This window comes from Scophthalmus maximus, chromosome 4 (genome assembly GCF_022379125.1).
Source record: "Scophthalmus maximus strain ysfricsl-2021 chromosome 4, ASM2237912v1, whole genome shotgun sequence".
Lineage (NCBI taxonomy): Eukaryota > Metazoa > Chordata > Actinopteri > Pleuronectiformes > Scophthalmidae > Scophthalmus > Scophthalmus maximus.
Genome location: NC_061518.1, coordinates 18,782,586 through 18,808,789, shown reverse-complemented (window position 1 = coordinate 18,808,789; position 26,204 = coordinate 18,782,586). Strand labels below are relative to the sequence as shown.

General features: G+C 42.0%; 1 protein-coding gene across 2 annotated transcripts in view; it reads left to right on the top strand.

The window, feature by feature from the left end:
• The window catches only part of loxl1 (lysyl oxidase-like 1), a 200,334-nt gene that overhangs the window by 102,986 nt on the left and 71,144 nt on the right, over nucleotides 1-26,204 (top strand). For both annotated transcript variants that reach the window (XM_047331647.1, XM_047331646.1), the window contains one exon: nucleotides 28-243. In XM_047331647.1, the coding sequence (XP_047187603.1) occupies nucleotides 219-243 (25 nt within the window). In that variant the 5' untranslated portion in view covers nucleotides 28-218. The remainder of the gene's footprint in view (nucleotides 1-27; nucleotides 244-26,204) is intronic.

The window sequence follows — 26,204 nt, the reverse complement described above, 5'->3', positions numbered from 1 at the left end:
ACTGATGTTTCACTCTTTTACTACCAGAGCATCTCGAGGTGGTGGAGCAGCAGCAATGACGTCTCCCTGCCGCCCCCAGCAGTCGGCCGTAGGACCCGACGCCTTATCCTGTCTCCGGAGCCTGAGGCTCCCTTGCTCTGCCTTATCTGCCAGGTCTTTGAGAGCCTTCTTCAGCTCGGAGCCTGTGATCCCATTCAACCTACAGTAGCTCTGGGCAGATGTTCACTGTAGCCTCTGCAGCCGGTAAGTGCTTACCTTTAGAGCAGAGTATCCGTCCCTTTTCCTCTCAAAGGCAGCCTCCGTTCCCTCTTCCTATGGGACAGTCAACTCAACCAGGTAGACTGTCCCGTTGGCGGTGGACCACAGCACAACGTCCGGTCGTAGGGATGTTGTGACTCTTCAGCTGTGGGTCGAGGTCAGTGCTCATGCTCAACTCTCCTCTGGGTGAAAGACGGGACCTCCCCCCTGGGCCTGCTGCTCTGAGCCTCGCCCCCTTTGCCAGGCAAAGTAAATTAGCTGCTTCAATGTGGCTGTGCTGATTCTGTTTGCGTCCTGCATTTGTTCCTTCACAGTTTTGTCCAGCTTGTGCAGGACCCCATCGTGTCACAACCTCTACCGACCGTAAGTCAATGCTGCCTTGCAGCCAAAGAGAATGTGCATGCAAATTGGGGTTTGCTCAACGATGATGCTGAGTTGGCAGTCCTCCTCTGATTTTGTTTTTTTCCTTTCCGGTTTAGCTCCCCAGTAATGATGAATGAAACAAGGACTTATTCCTTTCAAAATTACATTCACTGTACAGGTTAGAGGAGCATTCTTGGTACAGCAGATTTCAGGCCAAGCGGGGCCTCCGCCCTCCAATTCCCCCACGCTCTCATCAACACATCACATAGACAGAGTGCTATGCCCCCCTATCCTGCCCACCCCTCGTCACTGACTCATCACAGCCTCTCAACATGTGTCAGGGTAGCCAGCGGCCTCCATCTGTCTCCCCGAGAGCCAGCCAGCCATGTCCATCCCAGAGAGCCACACAGGCAGAGAAAAAGTAATTCCCAAGACAAAGTGCGTTATGCCATGCAGCCGTTCCCCTTGAAAATGAGAACTCCATTTGGGGAGCAAGGGTAGTTTAGCAGACAGGCCGCTCGCGTGTGTGTCAGAGAGGCTGAGAAACATGGCCCCGGCCACCCAGTGGAGAGCTGCATGGCTGTAGATAGTGAAAGGAGATTTGTCATCCTGAGCCACATGGTGACATGTTGGGCTTCTTTAATATAGAAGAAGAAACACAAAGAATCACAGATGGACAACCACAGACAGAGACATATATGTGTTCATACAGTATACACAGTGTATGTGAAGCATACATGTGTTATCCACACAAACAATACATAGTATATATATATATAAATAAATAGAATACACTGCCCCACCTGTGGGACTCTTTGGTAGTGCTACTGTGGGTATATGGGTCGGTACTGGACTAGGACTTCAACCAACATTGACAAATCAGACATTGTTTGAAAGCTCCTCTATCTCCGCTATCTAGGCAAAGCATTTCAGGATCCCCATAGCTAAGCTTTTGACACAGAACTGGTTAAGATTTGTGCCTATGGCTCCAAAGTGTTTCATAGTTGGCTTTTAAAGGAGACGAAGGTCATGACTGTGACCAAAAGGGTCACTGCGTCTAGGGATCATCAAGTGTGCCGTGGGAAATTAACCAATTCCACTTAATTGATCCAGGAAAAATAGTCTCAACTTGCGCCAAAGAATCAATTCCATACAGCTCTCATTGAGCGTCTATGGTCGCGCTATTGGTTGGCAGTCAAGCATGAAATGGTCTTATGAAATACTCCTTTATGCCTGTGGGTGGCGGTAGTGTGATTAGTAGGCTAATTAAAGTCACCTTTCTGATATCAAACAATAGGAATTAGTCAATCTCCGCCTGCGCGCTATAGCCCCGTCTATTTCATTGCAAGTTCATTTCCCTTTTTTTTTGTATCTGTTGTACCAGAGCTGCTTTCATGCCAATTTCATTGTATTTTATATTTTGACATTGTACCCTACTAATGGATTTATGCTTATGATTGAGATGCAACTTTATATTGATGTTAAGAATCGCCGTTCACAGAGCAGCGTTCTGTTATGGTTTTTCTTTCTTTCATTGTAGATAGCCACGTAATCAACTTCGTTGCATAATCATTTCAGCCTGTTCCAGCTTGTCACTGTTCATCAAATCAGTAAACTGCAATAACTTCATTCCTGCCTGGGACTCTTGTCTCGTGTCTGTCACAGACATAGCTTTTTATGTTTCATTTTGTAACATTTGGGACGGTGGTGTGCCGTTGGATTTTTTTTCAATTGCAAAAATGTTGAAAAAAGCTGCAATGAGGCAACATTCATGACTCTGTATATATATAGAGCTCTCACTCCCAACTTTCTCTAATGCAATATCTCTCTCTCTCTCTCTCTCTCTCTCTCTCTCTCTTTCTGTGTCCCACACTCATTCGCAGTATCTCAGCAGGTAACCAGAGCGAAAAACTACATAAAGATTAGTACCCACTGTGTGTTGTCTTTTGGGATAAGAGATGTAAAATATCTAAATGCATGGAGCAGACATTAATGCCTCCATCCACGGTGCTAATGAGAGCGTGAATAACATGGACAATGATAAGGAGCAAAGGACAAGGGGGTCGCTGTGCAAACTGTGCTGCATGGCACTGTTGATGCATGCACTTTTTGTTCCTCTAGACACATAAGTAGTGTTAAACTGGCTTCTGAGTTTGTAGCCAAGCAGCCACTCTGGCTTCTATTCCCCATAACTGATCCAAAACTGTAGCTTTGTTGAATACGGGCTAACGTGGAACCATCGCTAAACCCATGGTTGCTATTGAGTCACTTGCAACAACCGTGCCAGAGCAGGAGTTATTGGAAGTTTGTGTAGATTTTGAAACTGTTCAAATTCAGTTTTACTTAAGTCTTTCGAGAGAGTTATCCCGTTTCTTATGTCATTTTCAAGGCCTTTACTTTTCAAATTATGACATAAAGTATGCCATAATGTGATTAATCTCTGCCTACAGTATAGGGATTGTCAGGGAAAATATAGGAGATATTTTTTTAGCCACAAAAAATATCAGTACCACTTGCACAATGACAGCGGCATAAATCACTTATGAAACTCTCATCAGGGTTCTGCATAGAATTAATCTTGTAGCCTCGCTTTGTTCAACTTTTTTTTTGCTGAAAACAATTAGATTTTTTTTTGATTTACTCAAAAATCAAATGAAAAGGCAGAATACAGAATTAAAAGACTTATTACGATGTGTTTGCAGAGCTCACATTGTGACAACTTTGTTGATATCTCCTGATGCTGTAGTTTTATAAAAGAGGGAGGAGAAACAATTAAACTTTGCATACACACTTTCCCACATGAAAGCATTGGAGTGTTACCTAGAGGGTGCTGTCGCTGTGACCGTCACTGTGTAATCATTTCCTTTTGATCGTTTGTAAGTAACATGTTAGGCTGCTCTGACATTTTCACTCTTGTATCTTCCGCTGTCAGAGCCTACTACAAAACAGAGGGGCAGCATGTGGAGATCCCATTTATGCGTGTCACAATCTTCCCGTGTCCGGTCTCTCCGTCGCCTAGTCTCAGTGAAACTCTCCTTCCCATGAATGCTTGCCTATCTCATCATCATTCAATTTTAAGAGGGTAAGGGTTATCTGAAACTGGATCACGCTGTGAACGTCAAAGGCTGAATGTTCTCGCTGCTTCTTTGCTGTCAGTCTTCTTAACTACGGGCCCTGCTGCCTTTTTTCTCTTCACGGTCCTCTGTGTATTACAGCTTGCTCAGTGATGATGTTGATGTTTTTTTTTTCTGTTGAGGGAGTGATTGGGCTATGAGGGAATCTTGCTGACACTCGGGGTGAAATCAGTTTTTCCTGCGTCTAATAATACCAAGGGGGGACCATTTATTGTAGCCCCCTATTAATTTCATATACTCTGTGCTTTTGCATCAATAACAGAACTCTATGGCTGAAGGTCTTCACACTTCAACAATGGTTTATTATGTCGCTGAGGTGCCAAATGCAATTTTCTGTGCGCGTAGGTCTGCTTGTATTTCTGTGTTCATTTGCATTATTGAATGAAGTTGTATGTTGCTGTGTCACTGAATTCACATGTGCCTGCATGTGTACATTCTAAATGAAGTATCGCATGCACCCACGCTCTTCCCTGAGAGGAAAAGGAGGAGGAGAGAAATGACGAACTACAGAGTTCCATTATACATCTTAGCTGAAGGCAGCCTATGATGACTTGTAAGTGCATGAAGGCCACAGCTGTGCAGAATATCAATAGCAGGGAGACAACAGTGTGATATTGTGTGTGTGTGTCTCTTCATGGGAGCTTATTTCATAGTGAATACATTCATTTCCATCCTTCTCTGCACAGGTGTCTCTGTGTAAATCTCTGCATGCATGCAAACCCATTTACATGTATGTATTCCAATAACTCTCCATCCGCTGGTATATGCAGATGCATGTGTGTGGAAGTTTGGCCATGCAAATGTGCGCTGTGGGCATGCAGCATTATCCTTTATCCTTTTAAAAATCACTTGAAGGGGCCGGGCACCCCTTGCAGACGAAAAAGGGGTCCTAACAGGGCCCGCTCCTTAATGCCAGAGTCTGTCACTCAACACGAGGAACGTCCTCCATCTCCTCATTGCTCATATGCTGTTCTCTGCTCAGCTGTCTCGCTGACCGGCAAGTGATGAGAAGTGACAGCCAAAGACAGCCCTGTGCTCAGCCGCAGCCGCAGCCTTGACCCTGACTCTTTTGGGTAGATGTATTCAGATATACACAGATAATGTAGTCATAATTTTTGAAGTGAGCAGTGAAGTGCCTTTTAAAAGTGCAAGAAATTCATATGCTTTGAAATAAACAATGGTAGTGCTGCATTTATCTTGATGATGCATTATTGATCAAATGCATCCCTCCTATTACTTTGGGCCAAAACATGAGGTGATATGAATCTTGCGAGTCTCCCAGGTGCCAAAGTGAAACTAATGAAACTACATCTTATTCCTAATGAGACAGTGCTATGGGCCCTTCAAAGGCACGGCTGGCTATATTAAAATTTTATCAGTGAAATGAACCTCTCCTACACTGAGGCATGATGCATTGCTCGACGGGCAAAGTATGCATTATTAAAAAAAAAACAAGACAGATCACATTTAAGTAATGCACCGAGAGTTAACACTTCGCATTGGTCCAATTTGGCGCTGGTGGTGCTAAATACGAGACATAGTAGACATAATGGTGGACAAAATTCTGTAAAATCACAAATTAATAATGGATGCAGACTTTTGTTTCTGGTGGTGAAGTGGCACTTGAAATATTGGCTTCCACATTACAGTGGGATTGAACATTTCTTTAAAAAAGCCAGTGCAAATTTTAAAAGCCTGGGCGATTGCTGATAGAGATTTTAATGCAACAACTTTGCATAAGACAAATTAAGTGAAAGCTTTATGAGATACTTAATTTGAGTCATGTGTGCAGTCCAGAGGATTCTATAAAAGGAACAGACCTTTTACTGTGGGAGAGCTGTGCATTAATACGGCTACTTCCTTTCTCGGGGTCAGGTGAAATGAGAGGAAACAATAAACGCTAACCTTTGTGGTGACAACAAAGACGACATCCCCGAGAAGGGTTCCCGTCTCCAGATGGCAATACCGGGATCTTGCAGAGACAATGACACTTCACAAACTTTGGTGAGCTCCAGGAGTGGCTAGCTCCCCGGGGCACGAAACCGATCGTGCCGCACACAAGCTGCATTGCGTGAGTCCAGAGAGATGCTTGGCCTTGGTACACAGGAGCTGAGGCCTTGAGGGCCGAAACACCAAGCCACAGACAATGATGTCCTCTATCTGTCTCTCTCCTCAAAGTCGATTAGAGCACTGGGGGGCGAGGAGAAGTGACTATATCATTCCTGTCCGTCTGGATACAGCTTTTTCCTGCCAAACCCCCAGACACAAACTGACAGAGCTCTGAGGGATGCAGCTAAAATCACACGGTGCAGTTTCGGAAACATTGCAACCAAATGGTTAACCTTGCAGGATGTTATTTTTATTTTTTGTATTTTTTTTTATTGCCTCAATCAATCAGTCCACATATTGACGCGTAAAATATCATCTCAACAAAAGTGCAGACAGTTTTGGTTGAGAGTAAAATGTGTCTGAAAGCTGGTTATATGTTATTCAAGCTCTGTCTACAGGGATGACAAATGTGCACACTTGGTAAGGAACGCTATTGATGTAATAGCCAAGTTTTATATTTGAGTGGGGAGAACTCATTTTTCACTGACACTTCCCCTGTCATTTATTGAATTCCTCAAACAAGACCAAATAGGAATATGTCATAATTGTCTATCTATTTTCAATGTTTAAGCCAGTAATATCAAGGAGGGGTCAAATGTACCAAATTATTTTTTTTATAATAATGAGAATAGTTAAAACTGTATACCCTATTTGAGAATTGATATCAGACATTGTTTTAGAAAGAGATTCTTTGTATACTTAGTATTGCTTTATCAAAATAGATTTTTTTCAAGGTAATAATGTCCCGCACGGATAAAAAAAGTGATCAGGTACAACCTTTAGGTTCACCAGGGTTTAACTGTGCCACTGATAAAATTTTCAATCATCATTTGCACAAAGACAACTTTAAAGACAGTGAAACTTCATTTGAATCTAAATCTGTGATTAAACCAGCAACTTACATTTAGTTAGAATAACTGCATAACCCTCTAAAATGACTTTATGACTAATTATAACATCTAAAAGTGGGGAAAGCTATGTAGATGTCTACAATAGGATGTCTGATAATTGTAGCTGATGATATTAGATGACGTGTAAACATCTGAAAAGATTCTGTTGAGTGGAAAAAAAAAAAAGCAGAAGATAATCAAGCTTGTTAGCTGCGTTCAGATGCTAACCGGAAAAGAAGTTCACACAGCTCATTCAAAAAGATCCATTTTTACCATCGACTCTTGTTTCATAACTGTCTGCAAACCATTGGTGTTTTGAGGAACAGCTATTACTCCACCAGAGGAGGGTAAATAAAAGTGAATGGTGCAACGCCGCTAATAAGCCTCGATAACTCTCCATCCCCTCAAAGGTCAGCGCTGTCAAGACGGCTTGCATTTGGTCAACTGAACTCTTCTTCAGGATAATTTCATCTCCTTCCGTGGATCCTGTGATCATAGGGAGTCTGCCTACGTATCTGTCCATCCAACCATTGTGCAGCTGCTTGTCAGTCTGATAAAAATTGGGATTAAGCTAAACCTGTCATCTTTGTTACACTCTAACAAGTGTTGCAACACTCTTATTCTCAAAGTGAAGCAATTTGAATACGTCCCCCAAACGCTCCCTCCCTTCATCTCGTCCACTGTTTCTCTGACTGGCTTGTTCTGTCTAAACTTTAGTCATCTATTCTCACTGATGTATATTTTTGCTTACACACGCACATGCACGAAATGTTTACTCTATAGATCCAGCGTCACATTTTCATACACATGCGTACATCGTCGGCATACATTGCCGGCATTTTAATTTTCTCACTTGAATTTTTTTCACACATATATGAATTCTGGCTCCCACGTGACGTATATAATCCAAATAATGCCGACGGCTAAATTCTTTGTCTCAAACCACTACTTTTGTTCACAGTGATGCCAGGTAATGAATAGAAGTGTTCACTGCAGGAAGCTAGAGCGCCAGTTGTCCCAGGAAATGTCCATTTGGTACAACGAGACCTGTTAAAGTAATCCGACCCTGAAGAAAAAAATCGTACCTCACCTGACAGACTGACAGCCACTGTCGGGTAGAGGTGCTTCTATAAAAGCACCAATGCTTCACCAAGACACATACACCAAGCCCTGTGTAACACTTGTTATTCCATTCATATTAGAGTTAACCTATGACAATTTGTGCTTTCCCAAACATATTTGGGTTTGTCATTTTGATCCCCACACTACGGACTCAATGGGATGAACTACTGATTTCTGCAAATTTCTTTTCATTGCTCTGAGAGGGAGTGCAGTCAAGCCCACGCAGCCCAATGGAGGGCCTCACTTTTGTCGACAGAGCTCATGTTTCAAGGAGTAACCTTCAGTCTTTTTATGGAATATTTTTTTTTGTCTGACATGTTGCTTTCCATGAATCATCAGTAGTGAAAGAAGCCAAATAACGTTGATGGTTGGTTTCGGATGTTTGCAAGTTTATTCTAATACAACCCTCGCGTAACATTTGTTCATTGAGATGGTTCACTGTGATCCAACCTCCAAACTGGGGCTAGTAGACATATGTTCATCTTTAAAAGGGGATAGTAAAGGACAGATTTCTAAATTCTAAATCATATCAAATTCAGAAGGACCAATTCAATAAAGACGGATTAACGAGATAGACAACACTGTGGCAGTAACTGTTTGCAGTTACTAACAACTATCAGTATCACAGGACTGTAATAAGTGTAAGCGCAAGCTGTAACATTTCCATCAATGAGGTAAATGTCAAGAAACTAACATTGTTAGTGCCCAAAGGGTATATATATTAGTTTCAGAGGTAAAGTTACATTTCATGTATGTAGTATATTTCGTCTCTTTGATCCAGCCACCAGCGGTATTGTGTTGTACTGCTGCCACCTTACCACCCATTCACCTTCCCTTACTGTTAATCAACCTCCCTTCAATGTCGAGGGATCTTTACATCAGCAGGAAACAGTAAGTGGAAGGAGAAACGTACATTGCCCACCAATGCGACTATTGCATTTGATTTAAAAGGGCAATATTCCACCCAGCTGTTTAAATAAGCATTACTAATGTACCTCAGGGGCTTGGCGGTGGTTATTATCGAACAAACAGGGCTCCATCTGGCAGAGACACGCAGATATTTAGAACAGGGAGAGCAGGAGCGTAGTTTGGGGATGACAAGGGTTCTCCTCTGAACAAGGGAGTTCCTGAGCTGAGCCTGATGTATACTGCTTCCCCGACTTGCCCTCTAAAAAATGAATCAGGGTTGTCTTCACACCCTTTCAAGGATATTTATGTAGACTGAAACCATGCGAATCAGTAAACGGAAACAACAGGCAATTTCTCTCAAGACTTAAATGTGCCTTCCACAGTAGAATTTGGTCGCCAGCTGGGGAAATATGGACAACATTGCAGACCCCTGAGCGAGGTATTCAAATGAGGCTGCCACATGTGTGTTTGCTGTGCTGCAGGGGGTAGATCTTGCTACAAGCCACGGAGCCGGAGGCCGGGATGATGAGCTTGCGAGGTCTGTGTTCAGCTTGGTCAGTTCCTCTCTGACTTCAATCAGATTCTCTGTTAGAGGAATTTAATTTGCATCGCACGCCTCACCGGTCAAGTCTCCCATTTTATCAAAGCATTTTCAGAGGCTTCACCCCCACTGACTAGTCTCAGCGTGGTCAGAAAATGTACCTTGGCATTTAGGCTTTAAGGTGGACTCGTGGTGCTGAAATCATTGCCTCAATATTTGGTTTCGAAAGCCAAATATGATTTTCATTTTTCTATGCTCCTGGATTTCTGCACTGTATATTGTGGTTCAGCTCGGTTACACAGGAAGGCAGACACAGTGTCAGAATTACTTAACCCACTGGGGAGCTGATTTTGACCTAGTCTGTCAACCCAGTCGGAATTATCCCTCCTCCTCCTCCGTCAGAGTCTGCCTATCACAGAAAAGAGACTGATGCTCTGGCATCAACTAGCCTAATTGGACATGAAATGCTATTAGCCCCCCCCGCTGCCAAAGTTCAAGTTGATTGGGGCCTGTCATTACAGATTGAAATCTGATTGCGGATAGGTAGGCACAGATTATCATTACCGCATAAGATGATGCTACATCCCTCTTCGTGACAACCGAGGTCTGTGTACCTTGGTGATAAATGAGAATGTACAAGGTTTTACCAAATTCAATCATGTATAGAATCTAGCAATTCTATCATACGTCATGAAATGCTCATCAAGCAGAGTATTAGGAGGGAAGTACAGCCGTAAAACTTGTATTGTAACACGGTTGCCTCTTGATCATTGCGTTCACACTTAAGATGAAGGGAATTTTCACAGGATCGAATTCACCCTTTGTCCTTCGCACGCGAACATCAGCGACATTGGGAGAATCCTGATGCTCATTGGCTTTTCGCGACATGGCGTCACGCAAATATTTCGCTGGAGTTGAAATATTTGGCAAATTTTCCCTCATCCGCGCTGCATCATTCACATTGTCCGGCGCGGGTGAGGCGAACTTTGCGCCTACTCTCGTGTCTTTGCATTGACTTTGAATATAATATCATCGCCCAAAAGATTTGCTTCGTGTTTTGCCGCAAAATCACCATTTGAGTGACCAGAATCACCATCACAAAGCTGGCAAATGCAATGACATTTTGTTGGGTCAAATCAGTTTTTTTGTGCCTGGTTGTTTTTGATAATGGCACAAACGCAATTGAATTGGTGAAGTGTTGCAGCAAACTATCAAGGGTGATGCACAGGCTGGCATCATCTTTTACATTATACTGTGATTAGGAAATACTTTCTGGTGTGTTTTCAAGATATTTATGGAGAAAGTTTTCTTTAATTTTGTATTATTGTGTTCATGAAAAGGTGCCATAACTAGATGACAGCATGCAACCTTTATACCACTGATAATAATGATGAGCCGTTGTTGGTCTACAAGTAACTGGAGTATATCTTGACTGTACAGGTATTATAACAGGAATTTGTGTATATCCAAATCATCAAAAATCACTCAAAATCAGTGTTTAGTTTGTGTCTATGGTAAAAAGCTGTAAAGTTATGATACTTCCTGTGGATGCCAGTTATTATTTTCTATCATTGTTGCACTTGCAATTTGAAAATACTCAATAGCATGGTAGTGGTTATGACATAATCTACACTGCCACTGTGATGCAGTAGGGTTTTGTTTGGTGGAGGCTGTGGGTTAAGACCATCCCCACATCTCGTTTTGTTGTAAGTGTCTCATCCTTTCAGTCATTTCTTTTTTACTTTTGAGGCAAACAAATCAATCAACACTGCACTAAACTAATTGATACTGGAACTAATGGTATTGTCTTGACAGAATACACGTTTTTCCAAACCTGGCCTCAGAATAACATAATTTTTGAATCTCAAAGTAGACTATTATGGTCCGAGAGCTTAGTAAAATAAATTTAAAAAAGTTACTCTCAATCTTTAACAAAACTTTCTCACATCCATTCTGGTGACATGGACTACAGCTATATGTGTATAGAGAGATCTCCATTATCATACAAAACATGTTATTGAATCATTGTGACATGACTGCATTGTATTCTTTTTTTCACAGGTTTTTCTCATACAGAATTCACAGAGCTCGCTGCACACTTGCACTGACACAAAGCAACTCGTTTTTAACTTCAGCTGAAATTCATCCACGATTTGAATTTCTCCACTAGGAATAAATTATCTCTTTTAAAATGAGACTTTGACATTATAAAGTTATATTCCATCTTTTTCTCCTTGACATATATCGCAGGCTGACATTAAATATAAGACGAAGCAGTGTACAAAAAAATGTGTATTACTGTATGTTGCCTATCTCCAAATCAGAACTACAGAGTGCATACAGTATATAACCAGGGATATGTCTTGACAGTTAACTTCACTCAGCCATGCCGCATTCTTATATATGCATCTCATCTCATTCAGTCAAATAAATAAACAAATCACATATTTAGTTAGCTCGCAGTAAACATAGTTTTGATGGAACAACAAAACTTTGTGGCCTGGTGCTGTATAATTCTGGCATTCATTTTGTTTTTATTTGCCTCTCCTTGTATTTTGCCTCCGGCTGGTGTTGCCTTTCTCCGAGTTCATGCGAGCAGTGATGCATGGTGACCAGACAGAATAACTACCCAATTTCAGCTCCATTGTGCCGGAGTGCACTTTGCCTTCCAGAAGCCGTGGCCACCACAACAAACATAGCCCAATCAGCGGACAGATTAAGAAAAGAACAGGGCGGCTTTCGATCATTTATTTTACCTGGCTCAGTGGTGTGTGTGCGTGTGCGTGTGCTGAGCGAGTGCTCAGAGCATGAGCGCATGAGAGAGTGATGAGCCGTAGAAAGTATTAGACATGTAATCAGTGGGGCTGTTCATCTCTCCATTTGGGTGAGTGAAATCCTGTGGGGCAGGTCTGGAATGTGGATACCCCCCTGAGGGCCAGAGCACAGTTGCCTCTCATGCCTGCCTCTGTAGAGCTTCGTAATACTCACACAGAAGAGGAGGTGATGCAACGAGAAAGCCCCCTACAGAGCAGATTTTCTTTCATATCGCTCTCCTTCCTTCTGCATCTGCTCTGCACGGCGAACAATCTTGCACAGTCTCTTTTACTTTTCCCCCCTTAAGACTCACTACCTATCCTCGCTCGCTGATATGGCCGCTGCTCTTCCTGTCGGGCCATTTCATTATGCTGTTGTTGAATATACTGCAACCAACTCTGCCAAAGGAGTTGGTTTGCTATAATATGAAAATCTGACCTCATCTTGCAGAGGTCACGGGCAATAAACACCTGACAAGAGGGTGGGCCGACAGAGCTTCAATTTCTAATCTTCTCTTAGCACCCCGTTGGTTCTTGGTGTTACCAGGGTCAGCTTGCTTCCCCCCCTCCCAGCGGTCAGCCCGGGCCAGAAGAGTGTGGAGCATTTTATTCCAATGTCTCTGGCCTTCTCCCTTCTCTAGCATCCCGATTTATTGATATTGACCTTTTGTTGAAATTAAGCGTGTGGATCCCTGAGCAGGGAGAGCAAAGTTTAAACCAATTAAAGAGAACTTCACCAATAAGCCAGGCAAGGCCAGAGCTGTCTCGCAGGCAGGCCTGGTGAAATTAAAATCACTTGCACTCTAGCCAAACCTGTTCACAGGGCAAACAGTGCCTTAGTAATCCGATTAGGTGAGCCATCTAAAAAGAAAAAGCAGGGAGAAAAAGCACAGCATCTCCTCAGGTCTCTAAATATTATGATAGCAATGACAATAAAGAATTACGGCACATGCAGATCCCTCCAGGGACCTATACAAATATTACAAAATGAATCCTACGTCGCCGTCTGAATGCAAAACACATTTAATTACTTTGATCATGCTGTTTAAGCTTATGCATAATTGCTTGTAATCTAAAGTGATTTCCTACTCTCTCCTCACACGAACTGAGAGGAGGAAACACTTATATTTAAATGGTATGATAAGACATCAGAATAGTCTTTTTTTGGCAAAGGTATAACTGTATTGATCGCTTCAATTCACGCTTTGAATTTTCACATATTGTAAAATAATTATGAAAGGAGAAGTTGAGGTGAATGCTCGTGGATACAGATCAGCGGTGAACTACCAGTGCATTTACATGCAAGATAAAGCCGTTTATAGCAGGTTGTTTCCTTTTTCTTTCAAGCACACGTGTAAATCAAAAATACAGTAGCAGGGCAACAGTGCCAGCAAGTGTTCAGTAGTGAATTAATGCTCCGTCCTTTGCATTAAAGAAGGAGGTTCGGGTATCAGATTCTGATACTTGGGTCCTTCCCGAGTGGGAGCCATCTTGTCTTCTGGCCACACATTTGGGAGGAGACATTGGCACGAACCCAGAACATGCTGACCTGGGATCAGTGCATGATAGATAATCAAATTTGTCTGGGCTAGTTTTAGTTCAGTTTAGCCTGCTGTCAAGGACATTGTCCCGCCTCACGGTGATGGTAGGTCTGTTTGCTGTTCATTGGCAGCTTGGCGTAAACCAGAGAGCTCACGACCCTGAACAAGTAACTTTGAGTAGGCGGGTGCGGTGCAATGTGTCGATGGATGCAAATTCAGCAAACGTGGCCAAGATAAAGCTAAATGCAGCTTTTAAAGTCAGGGGTGAAATGATGTGGGGTGCCTGCGTGAACACAGAACTTATATCGAGAGCTTGCATATGCCGAAATGTGAACAAGTGATGGAAAGCAATACTCAACTACTGAATATTCATTCATTATTTAATGCCAGTTGAAAAGCAGCATGAAATGAGGACAATTTGTCCATCCAAAGGACTGCTGCAGTGCTCATGGCAGGTAGTATTTGTGGGGATGTTACACCCCCGACCAAATGAAAACATAAAAGGCCACGTCTTCAGAAGTCCCCAACAGTGCGGCGTCCTCCAAACGTGATGTCTCGTCCTCAGGTGGCACCCGTGCGGCTCTGGGCCGGTGGCTATTTTGGGTAATGTGGAGGCAGTGGTGTTATAACGGCGTTGTAAGCAGAAGCAGCCGCAGACACCACCCTTTGCCTTCTCACTCTGTGGTGGAAGTGCTGGCTGAGAGCCTAGCAGCCACTTTCCGAAATAATTCTGTTAGTTCCCAGTTTCACTGCGGCGACAGTCCTTGTTGTCTTTGAAGAGGAGGCCAAACTCCGGTGTCCTTCATGCGTGTCAGTCCTTCCTCACGCATCAATCTAGTCATTTTAATGTCATTACCCCTGAGGTGTGTTAAAATGTCCCTGCCTCGGTTTTCTTAATATAGATCCCTTTCTCCAATTTCTCAGTGGGAGGAGACTTGATCATTGACATCCATTACCCTGCATGCTGTTGTCACTCTCACTAAATCCAGAACCGCATGGGCATGTATACAAATGTGTCCCCTTTTTACTCTCTTTTCCTATATAGCCCTGTTTGTTCATCTAAGTAGAGTTGAGCAAGTTTGAACTTTCCTATTCTGCTCTGAGGCCCAGCTGCTCCCCAGGTGATGGCTGTGCGTGTATTGCATACAAAGAAACCTGTCAGTCCGAAAGACACGGTGTACAGTTCAACACAGCGCCCTGCAACTATCAGACTACAGACACACCTTTACCAGTGCAATGCAAGCAGAGGAAAGAACATGGAACTGTGCCTTGAGTGCATTTTGATTGCAAATTGGGGTCCTGGGGTTGTAGTCGTGGCTCTTTTAGGGCCAGCAGGGGTGCCCTACTCAACGGAGCATCCCGATCTCTGCATCCAACTACCTCTTGTCCTCAGACTAGCTTGGCATGTGCATATTGTTGCATTCATTCGTGAGTTTAGTTGTTCCCTTTCTTGTCATGATAAGCAGACTTTTGGGCGATGGGAATTGCTGTTCATAACACAGTGGACGGGATCTTTTTTAACCTAGAATTTATTTACTCTATTTTCATGTTCATATTAAAAAAAATGACATAGTCAATCGCATTTTATTTAATCTCGGCGTCCCACATGTCTCCACGAAATGTTCAGTCGAATTGTCCACATTTGGGGGAGCAGCGCTCGTCTCCTTGCCGGTGCCTTAAGAGATATATAAGTATACCATTTTAACTGTGAGACGTCTGCTGCTAACATTAGCTCACTAATCCCCTCCCAGTCTCAGCAGCTCAACAACCTGAGCCCTGGATATGCGAACAGACCCAGTGGGGAAGGGAAAAGGCCTTTAACAGCACTTTCAGCTGCTATTCAACTATAAACGAGCAGCAATAGAAATGAGTCTAATTGCTCACAATGCACTAAGTATAGGCTGTTAACAGGCTAAAGCACATTTCCCCATGTTCCCAAATGACATTGCGGGCAAACAGTGAATAAACTGTATTACCTCTGCCAAGGAGGCTGCACGGTGTTGTTGTAGTGGTTATGTTCTGGGTTCGAACCCCGGTTCAAACCAACCAGGGCCTTTCTGTGTGGAGTTTGCATGTTCTCCCCGTGTATGCGTGGGTTCTCTCCGGGTTCTCCGGCTTCCTCCCACAGTCCAAAGACATGCAGAATGGGGTTAGGTTGATTGGAGACTCTAAATTGACCGTAGGTGTGAATGTGAGCGTGAATGGTTGTCCGTCTCTGTATGTGGCCCTGTGATAGGCTGGCGACCTGTCCACGGTGAACCCCGCCTCTCGCCCATTGTAAGCTGGGATTGGATGCAGCCCCCCCGCGACCCATAAATGGATAAAGCGGTAGATGATGGATGGATGGACCTCCGCCAAGGATGTTGTGGTTTTCAGCCCCCTTCTGTTGGTTGGTTGGTTTGTCAGCAGGACTAATAATGAATGGATTTCCGCAAAACTTGGTAAAAGGATGGGCCATGATATGGGCCATGATATGGGCCGAGACAGAACCCGTACAATATCGGCAGGAAATAATTTTTGGGAAGGCAATATGGCTCTAAGTAATGTAAGCATGCTATCGTTAATTAGCATTAAACTTATGTCAGCATTCAGCTCAAGGATATCCTAGAGATGCTAGCGTAGCTTTAGACTCTTTAGTCTTGTGTTATTATTGCATGATACCAGTAAAAAACAAAGTACAGAAATACTGGAGCACATCAACTGACTGACTTTGCCTGGACTTCGATTTATTGTTATTGGGAAAAAAAAGTTTACATTATCTCTACTGTTTTCATGCAATCAACTTACAATACGTGGATACATCCTCTGATTTAGACCTCGGGATACTTTAGCAACCTTTCAATCTGCGGTACAAGAGGATACTGCTTATTTGATATCAAAGCACGGAGCAGGTCAAAGATAAAGAAAAAAAAAAGGTGGAACTCATTCTTTCAGTAGTGCACATCAAATGAAGCAGATCAAAGTCAAATATTAAGAACAGAAATTCATCTCTGAAGTTTCCCCCCCAACTGTAAGTGTGTGTGTGTGCCTGCATGGCTGTGTTTCTTTTGTTATCTCACTGACACTGACAAGGAAACATCAAATAGAAGTACAGTGTTGCTTGGAGATGTTTTGTCTGTCACATGAAAGTGATCACATCTATTAGTCTCCTGTAAGAAATCACTGTATCCCACTGAATTTCTTTATTCTTTTTTAAGATATCAAACGACCAGTACAGCACCAGTGTTGTTTTGTGAGGTTGCCAGAAATTTTTAACTCACTCATTGAACCGCTTCACTTTCATCCCAAACTCCTGCAGCTTGGCGTCTATCGCGATCCACTGCAAAACTGCGGGTAGGTTCAGTGGGATGTTTACAACCTTCTCATATAACATTGATCGACACTGCATGGCTGCACAGGAGGCTTAGTACACACTCTGTATGCCTGGTAGTGGAGAGCTCCTGACCTTCTATTGACAGTTCTTATACTGGGTGTCACCTTGTGGATCAATTCTCCCTCCACAGTAGAAAACCGAATGCCACCCCACCTCTGGGGAGCACGCCATGTCAAAATTTCATATGGATGATGGGGTGGGGGTGGAAAAATGTAATCATTCCCCCAATGCTCCGAATAAATCTGCCTGCAAAGCATTATTCCAATCAAAAACATAATCTCCTAAATGTTTGTATTCATCAACCCTGTCACCTCTGCTAATCCGCGCCTTTGCTTATTTTCTCATTGGCATCCTGGACCTAAATGCAGCTTTCCACATGAAGTCATGAATATTTAACATCGCTGCTGACTCATAAGAGAATGATTTTCATGCCAGCACCTAACAAAAGATTTCCATTTTTTAACATGTAAATATGGCAGAGACAATTACAAAGCAACAACAAGAGGCTTTTATTCCATCAGTGATTCACAACCGTAATCCCTCCTCTCAGGCGATTTGTCCTCCCACTGGTGAAGATTGAAAATGTGATGTGTCTCAAGCTTATGGCCCAAACTGCCATACCCTATTCATACAGTATATGTTTATTATTCTGTCCAACCTTTAGTTTCCCTTGGCCCCAAGACAAATCGTGTTTGTTATGAAATGTCTTAACTGATATACAGTCCAGTATGTTTTGAATTCAGAGTGTAGCGAACCTTGACTGCTTGTATATTCTTGTATAACATTGACTTTGAGGGGAAAAAAATAATCCAACTGCTCATTCTGAGGAAGAGGAAGATAGAGTTTCTGCAGTGAAACCAAAGGTGATGTAACACAACTCTTGCAGAATTGGCTGCGAGTGAGTTATGTAAACCCACAGGAAGTGACTCTTTGCGCTAAAGGGGAGAGGTGAGAGAGTGAGGTCAGCCTGAACCATCAGGCCATGGCCTCTGTTCATTATCCTTGAGTGAGCGTAGGCTCACTGCAGCTCCGTCATTTGAGTGTCCGGAGGTTGGAGCTGATTGATCACCACAGGCACCACTGCACATGCAAAAATCTACAGGCACTGAAATATGACAGTTTAGTCGGGATGCCATGAAGGATCATTAGAATATGGACATTACTGTAGCCCGCCTGTGTTAGTATAAAAACAATGTTGAACCTACAATCTAATATTAAAATCAATTGTGATAATGGCCCTGCGATATGTTGGGGACCTGTCCAGGGTGAACCCCGCCTCCTGCCCAATGTCAGCTGGGATTGGCTCCAGCCCCCTGCAACCCTTAATGGAAGTGGTATAGGAAATGGATGGATGGGATTATGACAATGCAATATAAATACAATACAGTTAAAAAATGATGGAAAGTGGGTGAATACTAATACAAATACAAATGCTTGAAGGCAAGAAAAATGATTTGAAACTAGAAATCTTCCTGAATATTTTCCATGAGGATTTAGCTTATTTTTCCCCCCCAATGTGTTTATTTTCATTGAAATATTTATAACACATTTAACTTGTCCTTGCAAAATCCTTGTTGTAACCGTGATGAGACAATTGATTTTATTTCACACATATTGACTGGCTGTTTCTTTACTTTGATCTGGAAAACTCTACAAACTGCAAGGCATCAGCTTGGAAGAAAGACTATGCTTCGAAATATTGCTCACCATCTGTGTACGATGCTGCCGTCTCACGCTTCAGCGTTTACATTATGTTGTGGTGTCCTGCAGTGATTGAATAATATACAGTAGGTATCACACTGTGTGACTGTCACCGTGATGATTCTACAGCCATCATCTTGTTTTACTTAAAATGACCTTAGTGTACATGAAATACGAATGTTATTTTATTTTTATTTCAACAACAACAATTAATCATGCTATGATTAGCATCAGCACATTTTCAAATAAATCAAAAACTAAGACGATTCACTAAACGACGAACGTTTCAGCACAAAGAGAAACCAATCCATAGAATATGAAGAATATTGCATCTGCATTGCAAATTGATACCCACTGCTACAGTACACATAAAATAGACGCTGCCAATCGACTTACTACTCAAAAGCACAAGGAATCTTACACCACGGGATGGGTAAGAGCTGTTTTGCAGATCTCGCCACCATCCAGGTAAACGTGTGTATTAATAACAACAACCCCAAGCAATTTCAGCCAGGTTTCTCCTGTTTTATGATAAAGCTTAGTCACTCAGGGTACAAGTCAAATCCTCCTCAAACTCACAAATGCTACAGTCATGAAGACCACAATTAGTTGCACCCTGGCCCGTCCAGCAAGGCAATTCAGAATTGTGCATTGGGAGCCAAGGGTGTGTTGTCTCTCTCTCTCTTGTAATATCAGTGACACTGTGCTCCAGCCCCTGACAGAGCAGGATGAACAGGCCCGCAATGAACCTTGCAAACGACTTTGCATCAATCCAAGTGAACCTCAACCATTAAAAAAAATATCAACTCAAGGTGAGGAGGAAAGAGATTAAATATGAATCAATGAATACTGTAGCAGGATCCTTTTTTTTTTCTAACGCGCGGGGGATAAAATAATTGGGTGTTGCATTTCAGCTTAAGGATATTACAGTAAAGATGTTTTTGTATGAGGTTATGACGTCGAAATGACACGTGCATCATTTGACAAAAAAAACAAAATCCCTTTTGAAAACGGAAAGCAAATGTAATGTACTGCCACGAGCAAGAGCTGCGAATGCACCAGCGTATGGGGGGAAAGCGTTACAAATGCTTGTTGTCGTCCCTTTGTTGGGAGGTTGGAGTCCGTGGCCAAACGTGAACCCTTTGTCCCACACAGAGCAGCGTTCAGGCTTGTTTGGTGCTCACAGTTTCAGCTGTGGTTACAAGGGAGCAGATTGCTTAGATTAGGTTCTATGCAATTAGCTTCGGCGTGATGCTGCTTCTCAGCAATGGTAGAAGTGTTTCTTCCATTTTTTTTTTTTATTTTTTTTTTAAATCTCGTTTGGATCTGTTCTCCTTCGAGTTCATAGCTGTGGCTCTTCGTCTCTCGCTTATCTCGGATCTGCACCAAAGCTCACAGCACTTGCACCGTTGAAGGGTGGGATTGATTCTCCCCCCCGTCCCTTCGACAAATTCCCTTTTCACCTTGTCTCCTGTGCCAATCGTCTTCATTCAACCAAACACGGCACAAGTGTAGCTCGCATGCTTGTCCTCCTAAAAGGGACATTGGCTCATTAATTTAAGAGGCAAAGCTTGCCATTTTCTCCAACTAACTTGATTGGAAGAATAGCTCTTCTTTCGCTCCATCTTTCCTTTTTCTCTCTCTCTCTCTCTCTCTCTCTCTCCTGTCACAGCTCTGTTCATCCCACTGACATCCAACCGACTCCCTCTCCCGGGATCAAAGGATTAAGTTTGGCAAGAGGACAGCAATTGCTTTGCTTTACCTGTGGGTTAATACAGCAAATCACCCACATGTGAATCACAAAGCATATATATATATATATATATATATATATATATATATATATATATATATATATATATTAAATGCTGATGTCTGTAATAAGAAAACAATTTATTCAGCAACTATGGTGAATGGATGTAAATGTCTGAAGTGTATCCGCACACAGAAAAATGTAGAGCGGCGTCACTGAGGGTTGAGCGTGACCGTTCTCATCATCATCATCATCATCATCATCATCATCATGAAGACTGAGCAACATATGCTCCCAAAAAATCCACACAAGCTTGAGATGCTGCTGAAGTGTTACTATGAGGGAATTTAAACCATCTGCCGGCATCTGTGTGATTAGCAGTGCCAGTGTAACTACAGTTAGACTGCAGCGTGTAGTTGTGTATACATTGACTTAACACCTCTTTCACAGCTGGGCATTGCAATATGTAGTGTCCAAAATTGTGGGGGTGGGGGGACCTTGCTGACCTCCATATCATGATGTGAGAAAGTCTGTGCATGCGGTATTGTTTGTGCAGTATGAAGGCCTATTCGCTTTTGAGATAATAACAGCCTGGAAGCCAGAATTGCAGGGCTCGTCAAATCCAGCCATTTCTTGCCCTGAATACCATAAATCATTTCTTTTTTTGTCTGTTGCACTACTGTGCATACATTTTGCCATTCATATTTTTCATTCCATTCTCATTAGCTCACAACAACAAAAAAACATATATTTGCATGTTACTGAATGGTGGAGTTTAATGCTGTTAAGTCCTGAGCTCCTGATCTGCAAGATCTTTGTTAGTCACCCATGTTTATGGGATCCGAGGCTAATTTCATCCACACATTCAAACAGAGCACTGGGCACATGAGCATGTGCTAAGATCACGACATGCTGATAATGGTACAGTCATTCAGAGATTCATCACTGTGATGTCAGGTGCGTTTGGTGCAGTGTAGCGAAATTGTGGAAATTCTTTTTGTATGGCATTGGGTCTGGACGAACGGAAGCAAATATGTGTTATCTTTGGTCACTCGTTCTGTTATTATTGTTTTGTTTGTTTATTGTTGCAGACATGAAGAAAATATTGCACGCATTTCGCTTGTTGCCAGTCTTAGTGTTGCCATCATTTTCCAGTGGAAAGAGCCTAACACGCGTTCAAAAATGATGGGTGAATTGTGTCATTAAAATCATTTGCATGTATAATGTGTCTCCTGAAAGAGCGAGTATTTCTGGAAACAGATGTCGGACGCACTGATACCTGACGTGTGTAGCGTGTGTATGCGCGCGTGCGCGCACGTGTGCGCACGTGTGACATTTCTGTAAGAGCATTGGCCCAATCGTGTGAGCTGTGACATGCGTGCTGCATTATTGCTCTCTCAGCTGGCGAGTTTCTGCTTCTTACAGTAATCCCAAGGAAGGTAAAAGGCAAAAGAAGAAAGAAAAAACTCAGCCTCTTTTTAAATTTTCCCTCTGAAACACCCCTTCATTTTGTTGGTGGACGCCTACATTTGTGTGGAGTGATGAAATTGATTGTGTGAATAGTGAGTGCTCAGCAAAGGTCTTGATGGAAGTGGAGAAAGGGAAAAATTCCAGTGACAGAGTACGGTAGATTAAAGATTAAGTGCTGGAGGTCTGAAAAGAGAGCTTGGACTTCTTGCTGGATTGCAAAAGCTTTAAACAGCGTCTTGATATTTAAAACAGACTCTTTTGTTCATCCAAGGAGCTACAACTCCTACAGCAATTCATTATGATCGCTTCTATACAGAGAGGGAGCTTTGACAGCCCAGCTCACTGGTATTATAATGTGCAAGTGCTGCGTATTCAAGTCCTTTTTTTGTGTTGGCGCTGTATTCAAGCAGAAAAAATAAATAATTTTGCCTTTTTTCAGGAAAAAAGTGCTGAGTTTTCTCCAGCAAAGTTCATGTCCTGACGGTTTAAAAAGCTTGCTTTCATACATCTACGCAAAAAAAAACATGAAGTATGTGTGCTGCTCTAAATCAACTATTCAGCTTGGTTTTAACAACTGAATATTGGTAGTTTACAGATTGTGTTTTGTTCATTAATAGAGTTAGATTTTAACGGATGAATAAGCACACATCCTGAATTAGAGCTAATTTTTTAATCTGTTTATTTAAATACTCTTCATCGGTTTTTGTTGTTGTTTTGGCTTATTTTTGGGGACATCTTGTCCAATCCCTGTACCCGTAGTTCTTGTCTACATGAATGGGAGGACTACATGTTTCCTTGGCGCCTCTTTTGGATGTTATTGGGCTGGTCAGCATTTCAGTTATTTTAGAAGCATAATAAAGGCACTTTTGCAAGGTTCTGACTTTAGAAGAATTCAGACAGAAACACAAAAAAAGTCAGAGAGAGAGTTTGATCAACACACTAAAATAGCCTCAGTCGATTCCAGAGGCTCTCATTTTATAGTTTAAATTGAGTCACTCACTACTCCGGAGTGCATGATACCCAAAAATGTATCCATTATTTAATAGCTAACTAGGAGTTTATAGTTGAAAGAGATTCTCTTGGGCCAACAAGCCAAGAAGTGAACAACTTTAGAATACTATATGAACAAGTGGAGAAATGGCTTGCCCCCGATAACCGCTAATGTGAAAATGTTTGCATTTGAAAACATAAGAGCGAGTGGCTTCAGAGGCTTCTTGGATAAAAAGTAAGGAGCAGGAAGCTACTGATTCGACAGGTCTAGGTCTGTACGCCTCAAGCTCTGTCAGCTGCGAAGGCCTCTGGGATGAATCCTGCAGTGGTTTCCAGATGGCGTAAGACAGACTTCACAGAATACAAGATCAATCAGAGTCTCATCCCACGTATTAAACTGTGATGAATCTGGATTGCAGCACTATTTTATTTTGTTAGAAGTTTAAAATTTAAATTGATGTATAGACATATACGATTGTTTTACCCTTATCTTTTAACACAGCTAACTGTTGTTCTAAATCGTCCTTGTGAATCTGCGATTAATGAAGGTTCTTCTCTGTCTTTTAACCCGGAGAGCTAGAGAGCAGGCCCTCCATATAAACTTGGTGATCAGATCAGCCAGATTTACAGTTGCTGCAGAGAGGGATTTTAAAGCAATTATAAATTACATTTTTTGTTACAATGTTATCTATGAAGTGAATGTGAAAAAAAAACATGATAATGTGAAATAGTGGGCTTGTCGGGATCAACCTAACCAGAAATATCACCAGAATCTGCAACTCCCCTTGACTTTACAGATATTTATAGTGAATGTCAACTCATGTTATTTTTATAGTCGAGCGGCAACTCTTCTGATTCACTCTCACTGCTCTCATAGAATAATCTTGAAATGCAGAATTCAGCTGGTTTCAGTGGAAGGAAAACAAAACACTGTTACATATCACTAACTTCAGAACAAAGGAGGACAATTGTCAACTAAAGAGTCACTTGGTAGAGACCAAATACAGAGCTAAGAGTACTGAGTTTAGTGCACCAGAAACACAACTGCAAATGAATTATAATTTTGCTCCATAACTGCTGGTTTTAATATGATGATCATAAGCCGTAAAACTAGTTTTTGCTCCCCCAAGTGGTTTATAACAAACTGTTGTTGCAGGTTTGAATCTGCATGAAAATGAATTTTTGATGTAAAGGGCAAGACTGTTTTTGTTGATCTTACTCGTTTTCTTATATGATGTAAATGTACGTTGTGTCAGTGTAACAGATCCACCAGTTTTATTCTGCAGTTGGTGATAAAAAAAAAGAATACTGCCTGGTCTGCACTCAGTCTCTGTCCCCTCTCCTCTGGTCTTTCTTCCTCCACCCTCAGATCACAGTCACAGAGAAAGAAGCTAAATGTTCTTAGAAACCTTTGATATGAATTTCCCATGGCAAATAAGGAGGTTATGCAAATAGGGATGAACGTCTGGTGAAAAATTTGGCTCCATGCAGTGATAGGGACATGCACACTCTCTGCTGCTTTCAGGATAGCTTAAAGGCCCCCACAGTGGTCGTTTTACTGAGCACCTCCCCCATGTTAATGTAAAATAAATACTGAATGCATAAGATGTCTGTGGTCTGCCTTGGTAGGCATTATGTCAAAGTGTTGTACGTTTGTCTTCGCCAGGCTAGCAGCATGAGCATATGAATGAATATGTACATAGGTTTGTATGAAACCAAAAAAAAAATCCACAAATATGGTGATTTCTTCCCTTTGAAAACAATTATTTGTTTGCAGTGAATATTCATTAATAACATGAGAGATGATGAGCCACCACACATGGCTGTTGGAGGAGTTTTTAGGACTCTTTTTAACTGGATATGACTGTGTTAAAACAGCAATAATGGGGGTTGTAATTTCTGACTGTATTTTGGTTAACTATTTGGTTCACTGCTTCATCCCTGTGATTGCCATGGGCTGCAGTTGCAGTCGAGGAAGAGTGTGCAGTTCTGCTTTGGTTGCTCTGTTGAAACAGAGCAGGCTGCACTGCCTCAGGTAAGGAAGCTCGGTGGTGCATTTGCATTTCCTTTTTGGCATAACCATGCTGAGATCTGTGAAAGGCATGTGATGACTGTTTGAATGACTATTCTGCCAGCTGAAACCTTCTTTAAATAATGCTGTAATATTTGTCTGGAGACGATCTTCACAAGTGCAGCATTTAAACATTTTCAACAAGCTATACTGATTGTTTTGTCACAATATTGTGTCCTATTTTCCTTATCAGCACACAGTACTATTAGACTTCTGACATGATGGATTAAGGGATGAAAAGGCTGTCAGATGACTAATGATCAAATCTTTCTCCACATATATGAAGTATGAATTAGTGAAGATAACGAGGGTGCGTTGCCTTTGCTTCAGCTTTATCTGTTTAGGAGTCTCAAGCGTTTTTAAAGGCTTCCGATTAAGTAAGTATGCTTACTTTGCAGATCTGATGTGTGACCCAGTTATGACTAAAACTATTCTGGATTCACACTGGGTTTTAATGCATCACGAAATGAGCGCAGTGTGGTATTTACTAGTTACTACTTAGCAGTTCACCATTCTTATGTGTTCTGATGTAAGGTCACTTTTAAATTTGTTTCACAGCAGTTTTCATCACATTTCATCACTTTTATCTCTTAATTGTCCCTGTTCCTCAATGGTCTCAGAAGTGATCTTTAAATTGTGTGTCTTAATGTCACATCTTCTATCACGGATAATTTTGAAGGCACTTTAGATGAAAAGCGCCGTCAACACCTTTCGTGGGTAAAATCAGAGAAGAGATAGCAATGAAGTCTGTCCCTTTCCCCTGGGACAGTAAATTCATGCAGAGTGGGCATGCCTCGAACTCCCTCTGAAAACAATTGAAGTGTTCAGATTAGCTTCATCCTCACTCCTTGCCTGAATCGGATATGCTTAATATATTCTCATAATCATTACAAATATCTGCTCCTTGTAATGAAAATTGTTTATGAGATAAACATGAAAAGGTAAGCCATTAACATTTCTGGTCAAGGACAGAAAACAATTAAAAGTACATTTCAAAGGATCCTGCTTACTGTGTTGTTGTGCTCAGAATGAGCCGGTAACTTCTTCCATCTTTGATGCGCACGCACCCACTTTGTCGAGGTGTTTGTAACGGTAATTCTTTGGGAAGATCTCTATTTGTGCTCTGTACAGAAAAAAAATTGGGTTTTCCCTAAATTCCACGTATG